Source organism: Haliotis cracherodii, unplaced genomic scaffold (assembly GCF_022045235.1).
Source record: "Haliotis cracherodii isolate W230 unplaced genomic scaffold, xgHalCrac1.p SCAF_5, whole genome shotgun sequence".
NCBI classification, from domain to species: Eukaryota; Metazoa; Mollusca; class Gastropoda; order Lepetellida; family Haliotidae; genus Haliotis; species Haliotis cracherodii.
This window is the reverse complement of record NW_027266308.1, coordinates 33,053,031-33,074,763: the sequence shown is the minus strand read 5'-3', so window position 1 is coordinate 33,074,763 and position 21,733 is coordinate 33,053,031. Positions and strand designations below refer to the sequence as shown.

General features: G+C 39.0%; 1 protein-coding gene across 1 annotated transcript in view; it reads left to right on the top strand.

Annotated features, from left to right (window-relative positions):
- The window catches only part of LOC139444152 (1-phosphatidylinositol 4,5-bisphosphate phosphodiesterase beta-1-like), a 150,840-nt gene extending 144,147 nt beyond the window's left edge, over window positions 1–6,693 (top strand). Inside the window, exons 29-32 of the mRNA XM_071225050.1 lie at window positions 409–680; window positions 2,221–2,278; window positions 2,568–2,654; window positions 3,486–6,693. Coding sequence (XP_071081151.1) covers window positions 409–680; window positions 2,221–2,278; window positions 2,568–2,654; window positions 3,486–3,767 — 699 coding nt within the window. The 3' untranslated portion in view covers window positions 3,768–6,693. The remainder of the gene's footprint in view (window positions 1–408; window positions 681–2,220; window positions 2,279–2,567; window positions 2,655–3,485) is intronic.
- The last annotated feature ends 15,040 nt before the right edge of the window (window positions 6,694–21,733 follow it).

Below are 21,733 nucleotides of genomic sequence, written 5' to 3'. Positions count from 1 at the left end.
TCTTTATTTTCTTTTATTATATAGGGATGACGCTGTCAAATTGACATTCCTAGAAAGTATGACTCAAGAATTTCTAAAACATCTTTCAGATTCTAACACTACATGGAGACAATATTTCAAACAAGGCGTTAACAAAGTCTTGACCTAGATCAGAAATGGTCATTAGACTGTGGGGCACAATTAGAAATCTTGCCATTTTTTACCTTAAATTTGAAATATATAATCTACTGCACCTTATAGTATTAGACTATAGCTAATAATGATTGTTAAAAAAATATATGTATATGAACCTAATAGAATAGTTCCAGAACATATAAGTGTGACAGTTCTTTCCCACTGACTTGTTGCTGTGCAGCCACATTCTTGAAGCTTTTCTCTTACAAGATACAATAACCTTGACCTTCCCAGATCCGTGACATGAAACAGAACCAGACTCAGATCTATGTGGCGCTATGCAAAGACCACTACCAAGCGGAAATGAACATTTATTTACGTCATCATGATGCGATATACAGCTCACTACACCAACTCCTAGACACCAGCCAGGCCAGTCACAGCAAGAGGCTAGAGGAACTCCATGACCGAGAGGTAGGGGAGCTCAAGAAGAAGATGGACCAACAGAACAGGGAGCATATGAAGGTTCTAGCCAAGAAACATAAGGACAAACAGGAGCTTTCTAGGTAAGAACAGTGAGGAACTTTCTAGGTAAGAACACTTGTGAAGGTTCTAGTAAAAAATACACAAGGACAAACAGGAGCTTTTAAACCAAGAACACCTGTGAATGTTGTAGCCAAGAGGCACAAGGCATACATATCCTTTGTAAGGGGCCGTCGGGTACCCTAGTGGTTAAAACGTTCGCTCATCACGTCGAAGACCCGGGTTAGATTCCTGACATGGGTACAATGTGTGAAGCCCATTTCTGGTGTCCCCCACTGTGAGTGAGTGAGTGAGTTGGGTTTAACGCCGCTTTTAACAGTATTCCAGTTATATCGCGGCGTGTCAGCTTAATGTGGGAGGAAAGCCCGAAGTGATGCAGGTCTCAGACGTTTACCACTTCGGTGAAACCCACGAGCACGGGTATGGTGCTGACAAACCTAGAAACATAATCGGGGCGAACCGGGATTCGAACCCACAATCATAGGTTTCTGGCGTGCCCAAGGGACGCAACTCTGCACAGCGAATCGCGGCGCCTTAGACGACTGGGCCACCCGTGCCCCTGTCCCCCACTGTGATATTGCTGGAATATAAAACTAAACTCTCTCTCTCTCTCTTTTGTAAATAAGAATGTGTGATGGTTAGTATGTATGTGCACAAGTTTGTTCAATTTTAGAGCGTAAGTCATAACAATGTAGGTAAGAACATGTAAAGGTTTTGCCCAGATGTCAGACAATAAGCCAGAACAGCCTGTGTAATAAAACCAGGATATGGAGACACAAGTAAAGGTTGTAGCAGGAGTAGCTGATTTTTAGGTGCACAAGTAGCAAGGAAAAACAGAACCAGACAATGTGTATGGGAGGCCTGGAAGGCCCTTAGCTATACCTTATAATTGTGCAATGATCCACTGCTATGGGTTGAAGTTCGAGATTTCATGCTTGTGGGTTGGGCAGATTAACTTCTGCATCACTTGTAAGGGTTATCTCACAGAGTTCGGTGAACTACTTTGTGGAGATCTATTCACTTGCTCACTCTCTCACTCTCACAACTCACTCCATATGATGAGACCGCCTCCATGGTCTAGTGGTAGAGCGTCCGCCCGGAGAGCGGAAGGTTCGGCGTTCGATCCCCGACCACGTCATACCAAAAGACGTCAAAAGATGGTACTTGTTGTTACCCTGTCTGGCGCTTGGCATTAAGGGGCTAAAACAAGAACTGGTCGACTCGGAGTCAGTATACTGTGTCTGAGTGGGGTATTCATGTTAAACTGTGGCATGGTATCTCAGTGAGCTAGCACTATAAATCGGCATCAGTCCAGACTAGTACAAGCAGCCACACAAACACACACATGTACATGCACGTCGCTATATAAGTGCAATAATCTTGGAAGCGACGTTAAACCCCATTTCACCTCACCACCATATAATGCTCTTGGTGGCCATAGTAATGTACGTCATATGGTTTTGACATTAATTTACTGACTTTGTGTAAAAAGCCTCAGTTAGTGTTCAAGGTTGAGAAGAGGATGTATACAATTTTTAAAAATTCAATAATCATTTGTTTCAGAATAAAGAGAGAAGCACAAACAAAACATATCCAGGTTGTGGTCCAAGAAAGACAGAGGGTATGTTTTTTAATTTCTTCTTAAAATGTGTAGGGGCGGAGGGGTAGTCCTGGTTTGATTACTCACATGTTTGAAGCCCATTTCTGGTGTCCCCACTGGTTAGTGCTGTACTCATGGTAGACAACACCTGGGGTGATTCCCAACAAGGGCTCTGTTTGAGTTGTATTATTACTCACATGGTGAAGATACAAGTGGTAAGATACTAAATCTGTACGTCACACGTGTGTCGTACAAGGTTGACCTCGTTTTATTCATGAGATAGTGTTCAAACTGTGAATTTTGTGTGCAGTTGAAGGACATTCTGGAGAAGAAGAAGGAGGAGCTGAAGAAGAACCTCGAGGAAGTACAGGTGGAGTTTGAGCAGGAGAAGGAGGAGGTAGGTCACACTGACTACTTGGTTCAGGTGGTGGAGGGAGGTCATGTTGGTTCAGTGCTGGAGGGAGGTCATGTTGGTTCAGTGGGTGGAGGGAGGTCATGTTGGTTTAGTGGATTGAGGGAGGTCATGTTGGTTCAGTGGGTGGAGGGAGGTCATGTTGGTTTAGTGGATTGAGGGAGGTCATGTTGGTTCAGTGGGTGGAGGGAGGTCATGTTGGTTTAGTGGATTGAGGGAGGTCATGTTGGTTCAGTGGGTGGAGGGAGGTCATGTTGGTTCAGTGGGTGGAGGGAGGTCATGTTGGTTCAGTGGGTGGAGGGAGGTCATGTTGGTTTAGTGGCTGGAGGGAGGTCATGTTGGTTCAGTGGCTGGAGGGAGGTCATGTTGGTTCGGTGGGTGGAGGGAGGTCATGTTGGTTCAGTGGGTGGAGGGAGGTCATGTTGGTTTAGTGGCTGGAGGGAGGTCATGTTGGTTCAGTGGGTGGAGGGAGGTCATGTTGGTTCAGTGGCTGGAGGGAGGTCATGTTTGTTTAGTGGCTGGAGGGAGGTCATGTTGGTTCAGTGGCTGGAGGGAGGTCATGTTGGTTTAGTGGATGGAGGGAGGTCATGTTGGTTTAGTGGCTGGAGGGAGGTCATTTTGGTTTAGTGGGTAGAGGGAGGTCATGTTGGTTCAGTGGGTGGAGGGAGGTCATGTTGGTTCAGTGGATGGAGGAAGGTGAATGCTTTCCAATTAATGTGTTTGAGGTCATACTCACAGTGATGATAAACTCTAAAGAACATTTGGAGGATGTAGAGAAGCTGCCGAACTCACAATGATTACGGTCATCTGTTTCAGGCAATGAAAAAGTATCAGGAGGAGTTTGTACAGAAATGTGACAGCATCATGGACCAATACAAGGACAAAGTCCCAGCTCCAGGAGCAGACGGATCAGGATTTCAAGCAGACAACAAAGTGTCACCTCTCAAAACCCCCTCCGATACCTCCTCCCCCTCCCGATCGTCAGCTCATTCCATTCCCTCAAAACCCTCTTCTCCAGTTCCAGTAGAAGAGAAGTCAGGGTCACATTTAAATGGCGGGTCAAAAGTTAACAGTTGTGAGGAGATGACAGTTATGTAGATTTTAAGCCCGTTGACTAGCATAATCAAATGTTGATGTAAAATATTCTTTAATTTATTCTCCTTATTTTAGAGCAATTAAATGTGTAATCTTTGACAAACCTGTTTGCTCACATTTGTTTAGATGTGTATACAGACACAATGTTTTAAAGTGAAGCCAAGTTTCACCGTGTATGTATTTTGAATGTATTTCTATGTGTAAATAATGCTACATTTTAAGAGGGACTTTTTTATGAAAGGTATCATATTTCATGATCAAGAAAGTTGGAATTTTGTAAGACAAATGAGGTTTGAAATGAAAACTACTGCACCCTGTAAATATTTAGTGTAGAACAATTTTACCCTCGGGTTTTTTAACTATGCCAAAATGGCTGACACTACTGGTGTGTAGCATGTATTTTATGCTCGTTGTCATAGATCGTAGACAATCTGCATAGCAAAGAATCAAGGACATGTATAATCCTCAAAGGTATAAACAAGAGATTTTGATCAATATATTTACGAGAAATAGATTATACAAAAGGAAATTTATAGGATTGTTATAAATATTGACATACTGAAGTAAATTAAAGAAGGACTAGTCCAGGCCTACACCTGACAGTTATCCTTGTCTCTTTGTAAACAGGGTAATAATTTACTGATACCTTGATCTCCATCATGAAAGTTATTTTCGCAGCTAAAGCTGATTTTGAAAGATCAAACCTGCAAGCTTGCCAATTTGTTCGAGCATAGTCCATCTTTGAAGATTTATACCTAATTGGTATTATATCTTGGTGAACAGTATATATTCTGTATACCAAGCATGATTTCATATGATAGGCCAAGAAATTCATCGAGATGGTGTTACTTTGTATGAACACCAATACACCAAATCATCATAACATCACCATGAATGATTTGTAAACTTATATATCATTTCCAATTACCAAATCTGACCATTTTATATGTAAGATTTCAAATGTGTTTCATTAGGTGGATGGACTGGTTTTCGTCTAATTAATGAAAATAGGTTACAGTTTAATGGGGAAAACACACACTCCACGTTTTGGTTATTGCAATTCATCAAAATATCTATGAATTTCAATATTATGTATATATACAAAACAATACATTTATTTATTATGAAGACTGTATATGGTAATGAAATGAATTGTGAAAATTTGTTTGTTTACGATATATACAACTTTAAATCAATTGGATAAACATTGCAAATTTGGCTTATTAGTGGACTTTCAGAGTACTTTACCTTGCTGGAATAGAGCTTGTTGATCCAGTATCATCACAACCATTGTACTATGGATAAGGAGTGTTGTTATAAAACTTATTACCTGTCATCGGGAAAACTTAATTTATGTTTATATTTAGGAGGATTTAGGTGCCCTGTTTTGAAGTCAGATCATGAAGTTGAAGAGTCTTACATCTGTTTGGACAACAAATGTTACAACTATTATTCTGTGAAATATCACACTTTTCACATTCTGTTGACTCTCTGAAAAACCTTAGGAGTCACAAAGTTCTCCTTGTGTTACAACCAGGGGTCCGGAAAATTTAAAATCCCAATCGGACATTTGCATTTAGGCCACGCCCCCTACATATAGCGTACTTTAGTACAACTTTTCACACACATTACAAGTTGTTACGTATTCATAATATGATGAATTATTTCAATCTAAATTGTTTAATTCACCGGACAATTAATAACAAATAATATAATTTTAGATATACATGGAAAACATACGTTTGTTTCTGTTATAATAACGATCTGTTAACGTAGTGAACGGTCTAATTAATATTCATGAGTTATATCTGCTCAAGTGTACACGTTGTAACATTTGGATTGAGACTATTATCCCATATTTGGTTATCACGTGACCTCACGGGAAAAAGGTTTTTTTAAACTAAAGATTAATTAAAAACAAGACAGATAATATAATCACAAATAATAAAATATCCTTGATAGCAATAGTTATTTGAATATTTTTTTCATCTGTACTTATTATTGACCATTAAAAAAATTGATATCAATCATCACAGAAAGCAAAATGGCTTTAGAACATTTTCCCAAGGTTTGGTAATCAAGCTTGTTGGTGGGACTTTCATGCAATCAGTCACAAGCTTTTCTAATTATAGATTCTGATTTCTTGCACAGATTTGACCAAATGTGATGCACTGATACCCCCAAGTAAACACACTAATGATAATTAAAATATATTTTAATAGATTTAGACCAGGTGCTCAAGGATTGGTCGTAGGCGAAAAAATTTCAGAGTTGTGTTCCTTAGCAGTTCCAGGAATTCCTATTCATGGATTTTAGATTCTGGATTATTTTTCCTTAGCACCACATACCTATGCTAGTGGTAATCAAATATGACCTAAACTGCTGGGCAAAAGAAAGTATGCAACCGTGTTTCTTTGACAGTGGCTAAAAAAGACAAACAAACAAGAAATGGTTATCCTATGGTGATGTATTTGATACAGGTATCATAGGCGATATTACATGCATCATATTCATATTTCTTATAATAGGTGACTGTTTTCAGCCTTTTAAAATTTTTAATTTTTTTTTATCAAATCCAATCTAAAAGTTTATATTTTCTTTTGCTCAGCAATGTACATCACTTTATTGTTTTTTACTTTAACTAAGCTGACATGACTTGACTAAAATACTTTTTCTGATTCGTGTGTCCCTCCCTCTCTGTGTATCACGCTTTCTGGTTGGCTGGTTTGTTGTTTAACGCCGCACTCAGCAATATTCCAGCTTTGGGACGGTGGTCTGTAAATAATTAAGTCCAGACAATCCAGTGATTGATATCATGGGCATTGATCCACGCAATTGGGATTGATGACATGCATCAACCAAGTCAGCGAGCCTGACCACCCGATCCCATTAGTCGCCTCTTACGACAAGCATAGTCGCCTCTTACGACAAGCATAGTCGCTTTTTACGGCAAGCATGGGTTGTTGAAGACCTATTCTACCCCGGATCTTCACGGGTCTGCTTTCAAAGCAGAATGAAGATAAGTTGCTTTTAGGTTGAAAGGGAGAGAACTGTGTAATACTGAAGCTATTGAGCTGTTGCTGTATGCTATGAACCCCCTGACAAATTGTGTCCAAACAGATGTAACACAAGGACAAATTATTCAGGCGATAAAATAATTATATCGATCTTGCTTTTATATATATGTGATATACATGTCAAACAGTTGGAATCCTGGTTTGGAGATCAACAAACTGTCAAGAGTGTTTGTTGTTTAGTATCACAAATGGCATTAATGAAAAAAAGAGACAACTTCATTTTATTAAAATGCTAATTTTCTTTGGGAAATATTTTTTATGAATTCATCATTTTTAAAAAAAATGAAATGAAATTTTATGTTATTTCTCATATATACTGTGTAGCCTTGTTTATACTGGTATTTTAGTAATATACATGATATTCCAACTTTTATCAAGACTGTCAATATTCTCTTTTGAACTAATAACCTTTTGTCAGTGTTTTGTTTTTTTAAGAATGAAAAAAACAACTATTACATCTTTGTTTTGGGGGAATACCAAGAGAGCATAGTTATATATATTTTTCAAAGACAGAATGGGATATTATAATTTTATCAATTAACCTTGTTATTGTTTGTGATCATGAATTAAAACTTTTCCATGTGTACACACTAATGACCCTGCATTTACATTGATAGGTGATCAAACATGATGAGAAAAGAAAAATGCTATGATGTTTCTAAGAGTATATTGAAATCAGAAAGATCTGACTTTATTAATATCTTTTTCTAGATTTATCTGGAATATTTCTGCAATTCACACTGTGCATGCAAGTCAAATGTTTGGTGACCTGTAAAATTCAGAGAAATTCAATTTTCTGAATATGATTTGCATATGTTCAGATACTCAGAAATAATATGCAAATTTCTATCACACTTTGTGAGCTCACTAAACATAGTTGTGCTATTTATAGATTTTATACAAAGTAGATAGTAGTCATCAATAGTGATGTGTTGAAATTTTGAAAAATGTCTTATTTGGTATATCGTTGATGAGGTTTATTCCTTTTAAACATAGCAAATTTTATTGAATCTCATTTTCTTGATTTTTGTGTGAATAACATTTTGTGCATTTACTGATGTATGTATATTGTCCCGTTAATGGTGTCTTGCTTTTTGTATTGAAATATTGAAGTTAGATGTATCAATATCAATGGAAAGTAGATTTCTGTGATCCAGTACAGATTGCAATGACTAGATAACAAGTGTGAATGATTTGCTCTCTCCTTTCACTGCACAACAGGCCACGCATGTTGATCATATATGTCTTTCCTGGTCAGTAGAATTCAGTTTTCTTTCTTTTCTCTTTCACTACGGGGGCGGTCCAGTAGCCTAGTGGTTAAAGCGTTCACTCGTCACACTGAAGACCCGGGGTCGATTCCCGACATGGGTAAAATGTGTGAAGCCCATTTCTGGTGTCCCCTGCCGTGATATTGCTGGAATATTGCTACAAGCGGCTTAACACCATACTCACTCACTCTTTCACTACAACTTGATTTGCAATTAGAAACCTATTTGAAAACGATCTGCTTATAGAAAATAATGTCATCCTTATCAAGTTTTGTTTAAGTCTCACATGAAGCTGGTCTAGTTCATGATGTCAATACAAAGTAGTCTGATTATATACACAGGGTAGATGAAACATGTTTCCACTCTATCATATTATTTCAGCATTATCTTATTCATTCAGACAACTCTATTAAATTCCCATCCGTAGACTATTTCATACCCATTACATATATCATACATGAATGTATCTGCATTATTATCTAAGTCATAAGCTTAGGGTGCTTATAAGCATATATGGATAATTAGAGCATTAAGTGATAGCATTCAAAATATTCATGAAAAAAAGGTTTGCAATAGGAGTGGATTAATCAGGTTAATTGCTGCATTCTGTATCAATGCTTCGTATGAATAGAAAGGGGCACAGTTGGTCCAGTCTTAGATGCCTCATTACGCGGTGCAGAGTTGCATCCCTTAGGCATGCCAGGATTCAAAATATTCATGAAAAAAAGGTTTACAATAGGAGTGGATTAATCAGGTTAATTGCTGCATTCTGTATCAATGCTTCGTATGAATAGAAAGGGGCACAGTTGGTCCAGTCTTAGATGCCTCATTACGCGGTGCAGAGTTGCATCCCTTAGGCATGCCAGGATTCAAAATATTCATGAAAAAAAGGTTTACAATAGGAGTGGATTAATCAGGTTAATTGCTGCATTCTGTATCAATGCTTCGTATGAATAGAAAGGGGCACAGTTGGTCCAGTCTTAGATGCCTCATTACGCGGTGCAGAGTTGCATCCCTTAGGCATGCCAGGATTCAAAATATTCATGAAAAAAAGGTTTACAATAGGAGTGGATTAATCAGGTTAATTGCTGCATTCTGTATCAATGCTTCGTATGAATAGAAAGGGGCACAGTTGGTCCAGTCTTAGATGCCTCATTACGCGGTGCAGAGTTGCATCCCTTAGGCATGCCATGCTGATTCTGGTCATTGGTTTGTCGGCACCATAGCCTTGCTTTTGGTTTTTTCCAAAGTGGTAAACGTTGTACGACCTGTGTCACTTTGGGGTCACCGATGGTGCTGTTCTATAATCAGTTTGACTTTTGTCCAAATATTATCTGTATGTTTTTCATGGCTATCACCAAGTCACAGATGTTGTGTCTGCAGAAGTTTCTAGACTAAAACTTGCTGTTTGATGTATTTGTATCGACAGACAAAGATTTAGTTTGGTATGGATTGGTTTTAGGGATATTTTATTTAATCATATAGTGATTAATCTTATGAAGACACTAAAGTTGTTTTGCTTGTTTCAAACATTATCACATTATCAAAGCCACTTAAAAAAGGTTAAGAAAACAAGTGATAATGATATCATTATATATGCGCCATTCAGTATTTCTTAGTATTGTTACTTTTCTTTTTATCCATATAATGCTTTTGCAATAAAAACGTTAACTGCCATCCTTTGAAGTGTACACTGGGTAGTAACATTGTCATAGTCTCTCTGTAGCATTCAGACTTGAATATCAACCCTCATTACATTGTTAGGATGACCTTGACATTCCAAATAATATCACCAAAATATGACATTTACCAAATATATATCTATTAAAGTTAACCAATGTAAACAATTTAGGCAATCATATTATGCATTAGAACCATGTTTGTGAGGTCCTTATGTTTATGCCTTAAGCCAGACTTTTTTAAAAACTTTGTTTATGAATCTGCCGAATTACAAATGTTGAAATGTGAAGGGGAAAAAATGAAAAGCAGTAGTTTGGGGAGGGAAAGCCAACCAGAAATAAGTAAAATGTTTTAACCAAACTAATGTTCTATCGCTATAAATATATTATTTATCATATATACTATAATTAGAGTCAACTTATCATTGTTAGGAAATCAAAAAATATATTTGAAATTGGATTATTTTTTAACTAGTTTTTCATTGACCTCCAGACCTGAGTGTTTTGGCCAAACATCTGTACACCAAAGAAGTCAGGTCTTAGTTGGGATGGTTGTCTGTCATGTAGGACTAGTCAGGTCTGACCACGGCCATGCAATATACATGTACATTGAAAACTAAGGCAGACTACTCTATAGATTTCACGGAACATAGTCATATCTTTGAGATGTTTATATTTTTACTTTTACATGGTGTAAATGAATTTACTGTTTGGTTGGTAGTCGTCAACCAGTAGATCTGGATGTGGGACGTTCAGTGATGGACTTGTTGGTTTAAAATGTCACAGCCCATACCACAGAGGATACAACATACCTACACTCACTTGTTCAATATCTTTGTTCACCATTGTGTTCCGAGTTAAGGCAATGTGGCAAAATTATTTTCATTACTTCGATTTGTTCATTCAAACTTTGTCTGATATGAAGACATTTACATGATTTTCTTTTTCTCTGAAAGCATTTTCACGACACAAAAGTAAGATGTGTGACATACTTACATTGTTTGCACCGAGTCTTCATGGAGCCCTGTGTAGTGATTGAAGGAAGGTCCTAATTCATTATTCCTTTGTGTCCAATGACAGTACATCCATGGAGGGTAGGAGTCACAACTTATCAACCCGGGAAGTCTTTTATGACCTGTCAGAGAGCCCTTATAAGTTTTCTTTTTCTTTTCGAAATGCTACAAGTACCAGTATGATCTCATCTTTGTGATCTGTTTTTATCATTCAATCAAGGGATAGATATTCATGAATCTTTCAGATTTAGATACCCTATGATAAAATGTATTCTATTGAAATAATATCTGCTAGCCTATCTGTGTGTAATGACCCTGTCTTATTGTTATATTTCTATATGCAACACGCATAATGTGCTATCATGTTCGCTGTGTCAAAACAACAACTTGTTTGTAATTTTAGTTTATATGTTTTTCAGAAGTGGTTCATAAGAACGAAATCAGTTTGTTGATATTTCAGTCTATTTGCATACATGATAATATTTTAGAGGACATGGTCCTATACTTAGTTGTTCCGATTGTATTTGAACTTTTGACAAATTTTGGGAAAAAATATGTTAAAATACAAAATAATCTTTTTGGGCATGTTTTACAAATAAAAGATTTTCTTTGAATTGCAAATAGTGTTTACAACAATTTGAAAAACACACAACATGTTCTTCATAAACATGATGAAAGTTAGTTGAAAAGAAATCCTCTACAGAAAACATTAAAGAGAGTGCAAAGGTTATATGTAAATGATTATGTTTATTGATATGTTTAAGTAGCGGAGTGTGTAGGTTTGACCCAACTCAATACTTGTGATTTATGCCTGATTCTAATTTAGTTCATGTGGATATTATCATAGAAAGAGCACCCAATGGTCTAAGGTGCCAGGAGACACTGGTCTTCATTGTGATTACCAACTATCATAATGACTCAAGATATACATATGTCATCTAAGGCGCCGCGATTCCCTGTGCAGAGTTGCGTCCCTTGGGCACGCCAGAAACCTATGATTGTGGGTTTGAATCCCGGTTCGCCCCAATTATGTTTCTAGGTTTGTCAGCACCATACCCGTGCTCGTGGGTTTCACCAAAGTGGTAAACGTCTGAGACCTGCATCACTTCGGGCTTTCCTCCCACATTTAGCTGACACGCTGTGATATAACTGGAATATTGTTAAAAGCGGTGTTAAACCCAGCTCACTCACTCACTAAGATATACATTGGGACAATCAGAAAATATAATGTTAAAAATGTTCCATGTCTAATATGTAATGATTGCTGTAATCACTCATCAATATTAAGTTACTAAACACTGAAGAAAAGACAAAGATTGGGGGTAGATTTGAACTTGAACCAGTTTTACACTATGAGCATTGTTGCAAAAATCACGGGTCATATATCAGAGATATTTGTCGAATAAGCATGTCCAAAATTAAGCTATGGGCAACTGATATGTTATATATCCCACATGCATAGATAATTATTATGTATAAAATATTATACAGCTGTATACAATGTGTAGACACTGTCAGCTCTTGGTAGTCACATGTCTACATGTGTGCTAGTCAATTTGCTCATTTTTCCAGGATTTTGTGGATAGTGGAAGAGGCACGCTCACATAGGGTAACAGTCAAGTAACTTATTATATACACCAAGTATTTAGTCACTGGTTTAGAGCACTTGGTCAAATAAACATACATCAAATTTTAGTTGATTTTTTAGCAAAACCAGTTTTAACCATGTCGATGCTGGTCAATATTCTGTTTAGTGGTTCCCATCTTGTGATATTTGCAAATATTTTTCGTAAATATGCCCCATATATGCATATACAAATGTCCTATATTTTCACTTTTTGTATATTTTTGTTTGTATAATATTCTCCTCAAAACTGATGTACATTTCCTCAAAATGTGTCATATATGTCCTTAGTGAAAATGTTTCTGTGTATATTTAAATCATAATCATTTGTTGATCGGTGTGAAATATGTTTCTTAGCTTAGAAATGTCAACCAAAATGTCTCCCGGAGTGTTGAGCTGCTACGCAATGAAAGCTATATTATGTATGACTGAAAGGAACTGTTTTGTTGGGCATGAGAAAACTTCTGCCTTTTGCCATGTTGTCTTTCTGCTTCAAGTCATCATATATGTTGTTGATGTTATTCCCTGTTGAAATGTTTTATTTGTACATCCAAAGGAGTCTTTCTTTCACCTTAAGACCAATGGCACATTAATGGTACAGTCTGAGTGATCTCCCCTTGTCCCCCTTTCTGACCCTCAATCCCACCCCTCCCCCACCCCCAACCAAAGCAAGATGTTCGCTTCATTGTCTCAGTACTTCATATCCAGAGTAAAATTTTAATACCTATCTGAATTCCTTGTGTTATTCTTGTGTCATGTGTATGATTGTACAGCAATCTCATTAAAATCAGACCTTAGTTTTCGCTACCTCTTAACAAAGATTTGAGGACATCCCGTTAGGGGTCACGCCAGAACGACCTTTCATCCAACTAATCAGAGCGTCGCTTACCAGATTATGAAAGTGACAGTCGGAATGTGATTTCTAATCATGCACCTCGAAAACTTTAACATGGAGTATTGCGAACGATAATTAATCCAGCATTAATCTGGACTAGTTCAAGTAGCCACACAGACATGCATGCACCTGGCTATATAAGTGAGGCAATCTTGAAGGTGACATTAAACCCAATTTCACCCCACCTCTTCTAAAGTCAACAGTATATGGAAGAGTATATCATGTTCTCATGAGATGAATGGTACCTTGAAAGCGAAACAGCTAAACAATTTACAAACTAAAATAACATTGGAGAACATGTTTTCTAGAGGGCAATATTCGGTATGGCGTCAACCATTTGTTTGCCACAAACCTACCACATCTCCAGAATGCCTCAGACGTTTTCCCTACAATAGTTTGTAGTCAGAACATAAAGAAGTTGCCCTTGGTTACCTCATTAATTATAAGATGTAAATACCAACTGCTGGAGAACAGTATGTGGCGTAACGCGAAGGGAGACTCCGGGTCAGTGGCCATTCCACACACAGTCAGCCAAGTGACACATTGTATCCTACCAATCCTCTTTTAAGTTGGCCTCTATTACCAAGGATGCATGTTTGGCACAGTCACCTGAGTTGCCTCAATCCATTGTGCAAAGTTACCTTCCTCAGGATTCCCAGAGTCTGCGTAATTATGACTCCTGCTTTATCAGCACCATACTCCTGCAAGTTTTTCACACAAGAAATATGTGTAGCCTTGAACCAAACCCACATTAGGTATCAGGCTGATGTTCCTGAGAAATAGGTTCAGACAGTAGGAAGTATTTACGATATATGCAAATATGCAAGCAGTAACGTCACAGACTCTCCTGATGCCAATCCAATAAGATACCACCATGACTATAGTTTACATATATTTAAAAAAATAAACTGTCAGTGGACATGAGGGGCGCAAGCCAAAAGTGGTTTATTCTCCCTGTAGTGTTTTATTGTACGTTAAACAAAGACCACGAGTCGTTTATTTCTTATTTGAGATATCAACATGACTTTATAGGGTGATAATAAAATGTACAAGCTTTAAAAATATTTACTTGTATTTTAAATATTGATGACTCCCCCAATAGTATCCGACCTCGGCAATGTCGGACAAGTCCAATTTTATGCACAAGTGAGGTATTTCCCGCATATTCTCACAATCTTCACATCGATTACCTAATCGAACATGGTTTTCCTATTTGTCTCTCTATATACGTTGTTATTTAACGCCGCCGCACTCCACAATACTCCAGTTATATGACGGTGGTCTGTAAAAAATGAGTCTGGACCAGAAAACCCAGTAATTGACATAAGTATCGATCTACGAAACGTGTATACGATGACATACATCAGTCAAGTCACTGATGCTTACGACCCGGATCAGTTGGGGGCTAAGAACATATTCTTCCCCAGGCCCCCAGAGGATAGGTGGTTTTTTTAACTTTACTCTCAAAAGAGTGAGTGAGTTTGGTTTTACGCCGCTTTTAGAAATGTTCCAGCAATATCACGGCGGGGGACACCAGAAATGGGCTTCACACTACTCTCAAAAGAAGGGCTATTAAAAAATAATATGATTACAGAAATACAAAGAGGAATCGAGTAATCGATGGATAAGAAAAATGAAGGAGTATGTGTGACATGGCAAACAACAGATAATGTTGGCGGTGTATTGTAAGGACGAAAACAACCAAAACTGACGACAGGGTTGTGTATATAATAAAAGAAATTAACGTTTGAGAGACTTGATCAATGGGCCCTGAACTCACGAATGGACAAACATTCTTTTATACGGGTAGCATGGTCCGAATCAATTTGTGGGAGTCTTTGTCCACCCCTATTGCAGTTCGGCTAACGAAACGGGTACGCCAGCATACACGTCTTCCCATCATGTCCCAGACGTGCTCTATTGGCGGAAAGGTCAGGATTCATAGCTGGTCATTGTTCTGGTGATGTTCCTGCTGCTGGGGTGGTCAGTTATGATACATGCATGTTGGGCACGGGCGTTATGCTCTTGAAAGACAACACGTTGCTAGGGCGTAGCTAAGACTAAATACAAGTGTATAGTCACCAAATTGAACACCGTAAATGTGAGGCCACAAAGCGACAGATAATCTTGCTTTTACACATTGCAGGATATGCAATTTACTGCTATTTATGGACACATCTTGTGACAAATATAACCAAACATACATGCTGTAAAATTCATTTTCATAATACATATTTCTTGTGGTTGGCAATATGTTTACATATCATGTAATAACGTTCAATCACTGCGTCACCATAATGGCTGTTTTCTGCATCTGTTTCAATAGCGGTAATTCAGATGTTCAGACAGAAAGAGAAATTCTGAAACTTTTATGTATTATTACAGGTACATTTGGTACTTCATTATCTGGCTAGATGGAAGATATACGAGGAAGAATAAATAAGGGAACTCCTGTCATTTCAGCTAAAAGAATGAAATGACCATCTTTGTTTTACAAGACACAGTTACTGAACTCGGATAGCAAACTACTCAAACTTTGCACATTGCACAAATTCTGTACAACATGCAGACCACGGTGACAGAATGTATGCCAATAAACGTCACAACCACATGGTTCACTGATCGGGTACAGCGAAGGAAAATGCCTTAAAAAATGTACATGAGAGAAAATATACAATAGGCATGATTGAAGCTGGCCAATCACAGAATGCAGTCACTTTAGTGAATCTAAAAGTGTGATATCCCGACTGATGGAAAGATATAGGCTAATGGGTGGAGTTAAAAATTAGGGTGGGTAGAGGAAGGCCTTGGAAGACTACTCCTAGGCAGGATCGATATGCATGCACTACTGTGTTGACGAACATATTCATTTCTGTACCAGAACTAAGGGACAACTTTAGATTTGCCACAGGAATCCGACTTTCGGCGTCAACTATACGAAACAGGTTGGCAATTGCAAGTCTGAAATCAAGACGTCCTTCGAGTCTGACTGTTGCACACAAGAGCTTCAGACAGTGGGCACAGCAGTTTGGAGGTCGTCAACAACGGCATTGGAAATACACAACGCTTCCTGATGAATCGAAGTTCTATTTACGCTTTACAGATGGTAGACAACGTGTTTGGAGACAGCATGGAGAGAGGTACTATCTAGCAGCGGTCCAAGACCACGACAGGGACGTTAGTGGCAGCGTCAGTCTCGGCTGGCATCACGGTAGACAACAGGACGCATCTGGTGATCGTGCAAGGGAACATGACTGTCAATGTTTTGTGGACCAAATGTTACGTCCTGTGGTAATCCCATTTGCTCAGTGTGTGAGTCAGAACTTTGAGTTCCAGGATGACAACTCACGTCCACACAGAGCTGGTGTTGCAGTCGAGTGTCTTAGTCAGCTAGGCTTCACATCATTGCTCTGGCCAGCCAAATCTCCAGACATATTACCGATTGAACACCCTTCGAATATTCAAGGCCGCAGGGTTCGCATCCGACCTCAGCGTTCCCAGAATTTGCAACTGCTTGGACAGGCCTTACACGAATTGCAAAGAATACCAAGGGAGACAATCCGGCGTTTGATATCCAATATGCCCAGAATATGTCGTGCCTGCATAGATGCTCACGGAGAAAGGACCAGATATTGACTTCACTTAGAGGACTGAATTTCACTTTTTACATATCATATCTGAATACATTTGTGGATTCCCATAAATATTGTTCCTGGTATATGATAGGAGGGTCATGGAAGAGATTCCTATTTGGCAAAGTCACAACTTGACGAGTCTTCATTCGAGACTAAAGATCAATATCATTTCATGATATGACAATACTCCACGGTCTATATTTATCTCCAATGAAATCATGGCATATCGTTTTCAAACAAGTAAACTCTTCGATGACACTCAAAATGCTCACAGGAATGTACCTGTACATACATAGGGTCGATCATTCATTAGTATACTGATATCCAGCCACAAAAACATACAAAAATAATTTATTTTGTTCAGAAAATGCAAGTGTAGGCACATGCCTATGCAGTTGCGGCCTTGCGTGGAACAGCATGGCGCGCAAACGGCACAACTGGTGGCGACAGTATGTTGTCTCGGTAGTACTGTTCAGTGACCCTTCCAAGGACAATATACAGCACATTACAGACCCACCCCAGGTATTTCATATTGCCTTACGTTGACGTTTACCACTTTGGTGAAACCCACGAGCACGGGTGTGGTGCTGACAAACCTAGAAACATAATCGAGGTAGACCGGAATTCGAACCCAGAATCATAGGTTACAAGTGACAGGGACGCAACTCTGGACAACGAATTGCGGCGCCTTAGGCGACTAGGCCACCCGTGCACCCTGTGACTTCTGAGATAATCATAGAAGTCATACAATGATCAACATAGCAATATACATGTATAACTTATTTTGTTAATGTGCCTGAATGATATAATAAATTTCTAGTTCCATGATTGTTTGATTAGTAAATATGAAACTGTGATGGCAAAAAATCCTGTTTCACCCACATTGTTACTAATATTGTTATATTTACCTACAAAGTGAAAAAAAAAACCAAAACTTTTAACGTTATATTATTGCTATGATGCTATTTGAAACATGCTTTTGTTTGCTAAATATTTTAACTTTCGGTGGATTGTAAACAGAATAAAAACTCTGATAATTCATTTCAAACATTATAGTAATTGTCACAAGCAGTCCTTAATCATCTCTTATTCACACTTATATCGATATTTAGAGGTTATGTAATCGAGTGATGATATGAGGTTTCATATGAAAACGGACATATAATAACCTTTTTATCAAATATCAGATTGTACAATGTATCTATCGGCAAGTAAATCCAAAACATTTTCACCTTGTTCGGAAGACAATGTCACGGGAAAACTGACCGAGCAGACGAGCAGTCGACGCACTAAGGGAGGCAACTCTAATTTCTTACCAGGCGGGCTACCATCGATCGTCCATAACAGCCCAGTAGGGGGTGTAATACGTGTCTATAGTTATTGCATCCCCTGTGATTTGACGGTCTCTGTCTTTGCTCTATCACACATGCAAAATGCCTCACATCATTGGTAGGTATTTGCCTTCGGCCTCGTCTGCGAGTTTGTTATTATTCTTGGTTACATGGTCATGTGGTATATCATAAAAGAGCATGACTGGAAGTGGTAAACTAGTTTGCATCCATGGTCACAAATCGTTGCAAGAACCTTTTTGGATCAGTGAGATGTGTGCCTGGTGCGTATTTTTATGCCATGTCAGAACCTATGGAACCCAACTAGCTGATATATATTTTCTCCATTGCCAAAGTTTCTCTGATAATGCAATGCAAGGCTCTCCTGAGACATGCCTATAAGCTACTGAATTAGCGTCATTCGCCAGTCGGTCATCACCATATCGTAGATTCTCTGGATCATGTCTGGTGTTTCTTACTTGACAGGGCTTACGGGACGGGGGTCGTCTTCACGGTGAGGTGAGGTGACATGGTGTAACGTCGCGTCCATGATTATTGCATTCATATAGCGACGTGCATGCACGTGTGTGTGTGTGTGTGTGTGTGTGTGTGTATGTGTGTGGCTGCTTGTACTAGTCCAGAAACTAGCGCCAGGCAGGGTAACAACGGCCGAGGATCGAATCCCCGACCTTCCGCTCTCCGGGAGGACGCTCTACCGCTAGACCAAGGAGGCGGTCAGGACGTCTTACGTCTTGTGTTCAAGGCTATCCCTGACACGTTTAAACTCTTCTGCCCACCTCTTTATGCTTACAGCGGTGGAGAAATGGGGATCCTTGCTGTACCCCGTATCTTCGCGTATGGATCTTGGTGTAGGCCCCTTCCTGCGAGTACAATTGATCACTGCACGCTCCACGAGCTCGTCCATTTTCCAAAGGTCACAGACCCTGCCTAATTTACAGACTTGTCACAGCGAAACAGTTGGCTCAATTGACACAAGTTATAGTGTATATACCTCTATGTAACGTGTAATTTGTAACGTGTAACACGTAATGTTTACAAGAAACAAATTCACTACTACGCAATTCCTTTTTTGTGAGGCTCAGAGCTTGTCAATCAACCCTCTTACGTTCAATGTCAAGAGGGCAATAAACTGATGCAAGACCCAAGCCGTTGTATCGTTGTAATACTGCTATGTCTTGTATATATAACACTCACTATCACTAACACTTAAAGATAAATAGGTTACTATGATATCTAACCTACAAATATATCATATGTACACATATGGGGTGTGCGTGCGTGTGGGGGTGCGGGGGGGGGGGGGGGGGGGGGGGGTGATGTGTGTGTATTATTTGGAAGTTAATAGGAACCCTTTCTACACTGCCGTGTTTGCTGTTATAAAAATTGACAACGGCGTGTCAATGAGTGTGTGTGTCCGTGTGAAGTGTTCATGTGATAATAAGGATATTACAACAAAATCAATTGGGTATATAATCAGTAGCACACTCATTACCCATTGTAGGTGTTGTCTTTATTTCATCCTGTAATGTTCTGGGAACGGTCACTTTTCAATGTATTGTTATCTCAAGGCTACTCAGCCAGGTTATCCAGGGCACACAAGGCAGCTATACAGCGTACACGATCACGATAAAGCAATACTTGCTTCAGATGTATAAAGTGAGTGAGTATGGCTTTACTCCGCTTTTAGCAATATTCCAGCAATATCACGACGGGGGACACCAGAAATGGGCATCACACATAGTACCCATGTCGCGAATCGAACCCGGGTCTTCGGCGTGACGAGCGAACGCTTTAACCACTAGGCTATACCCGACTGTCCCAGATGTATAGATCTACTTATAGTCATACTATCAGTAAACATGTATCTGAGTTTGATTTACGTCAGTCAAACGGTTGACTACACAGTGTATGTTTACAAATACCGATAATAATAGTGTGTCTATGGGTGGGATGTTCTCATTTTGCCAGTTCCTATTGTTACAGATTCCAGATTAGTTGCCCCCGATCATGAACCATGTTCACCGGTATTAGACATACATGTTGACCAGTAATCACAGATAAATATGAATAGTGTTCATTTAATTCTACCAGATATACACCATCCATGTCTTTGTCCACAACAAGATGGCCCTTCTGGTGTTTGCCCTGCTACCAGACAAGAAACAATCCACTTATCTACGTCTGTTTACCATCCTGAAACAGAAGGCCAACCAGATGAACCTCAAGCTACAGCCCAGCTTCGTCTTCACTGACTTTGAAACCGCAGCCCAAAATGCCGCCAAGATAGAGTTCCCATGCCAGATTAAGGGGTGTATGTTTCACTTCAGACAAGCAGTATGGAAGAATGTGCAACGCTGTGGACTTCAGGTAGCATTTCAGAACAATCCATCTGTGAATCGGTTTATCCGTCATGCAGCAGCACTTCCACTTCTCCGACTTTGTGACATTGAAGACTTCTGGCTCTATGCTTTGGAATCGGTTGATATGGACATCCCTGGTGTAAGAACTTTGATGACTATGTGACTGAGCAGTGGGTGGAGGGTTGAGAGAGATTCATGTGGAATCATTTCGACACTGTAGGTCCAAGGACAACAAACCATGTAGAAGGATGGCTTTCGAAGTTGTCCAAACTTGCTGCTTGTCACCCCAACATATTTAAGTTTGTCAACCTGATCAAGTCCGAACAGAACTTTGCAGAGTTGACGGTGATGCAGCTGAATGCAGGTGGAAGTGTTAGACCCAAGAAGAAGGTGTACCGCCAGCTAGAGGAAAGGTTAGAGCAGCAAAAGAGACTACTTGTGACAGGTGTCACAACCCCCCTGATCTATGGAGACAATGTCTCACATCTTGTCGGACTATAAATTGGATGATACGTTTAATATATGTTTTTACTTTGGAAGCTGTGTGAAATAAAATATGAACGTAAAATGTTGCAAATATCTGTGTGAAATAAAAGATGAATGTAAAACTTTGTTTTTTTGGTTTCCTTTTTTAGTTAATATAACATATTTATTGACTGTTGAATGTGTTGCAAATAATACTTGAACCTGACATTTTGATAGGCTTGATATAGTTCATGGTTGTACACCCCGGATAGAATTACACGGGGAATAAATTGGACCTGCATGCTCAGTCAGGTGTAACCACTAATCCCTTCTGTAAACATCAAGCTGCTGGCAAAGTGAGGGTAAACCCTATGGGTAATACTATCGTGATTGTAATGTTTTCTATCGATTGAATCAATCTCATTAAAATCAGATCTTAGTTCTCGCTACCGCTAAACAAATTACACATTATTATTATCGGTATTTGTGGTTTGAAGCTGTAAATCTGCTGCGCAGTTCGGACGTTGAGGGGGCGCATCAATAGAAAATACGGCCATATATACATATTGCAGTTATTGGTGAAGAATACTTACAGGAAGTAAAT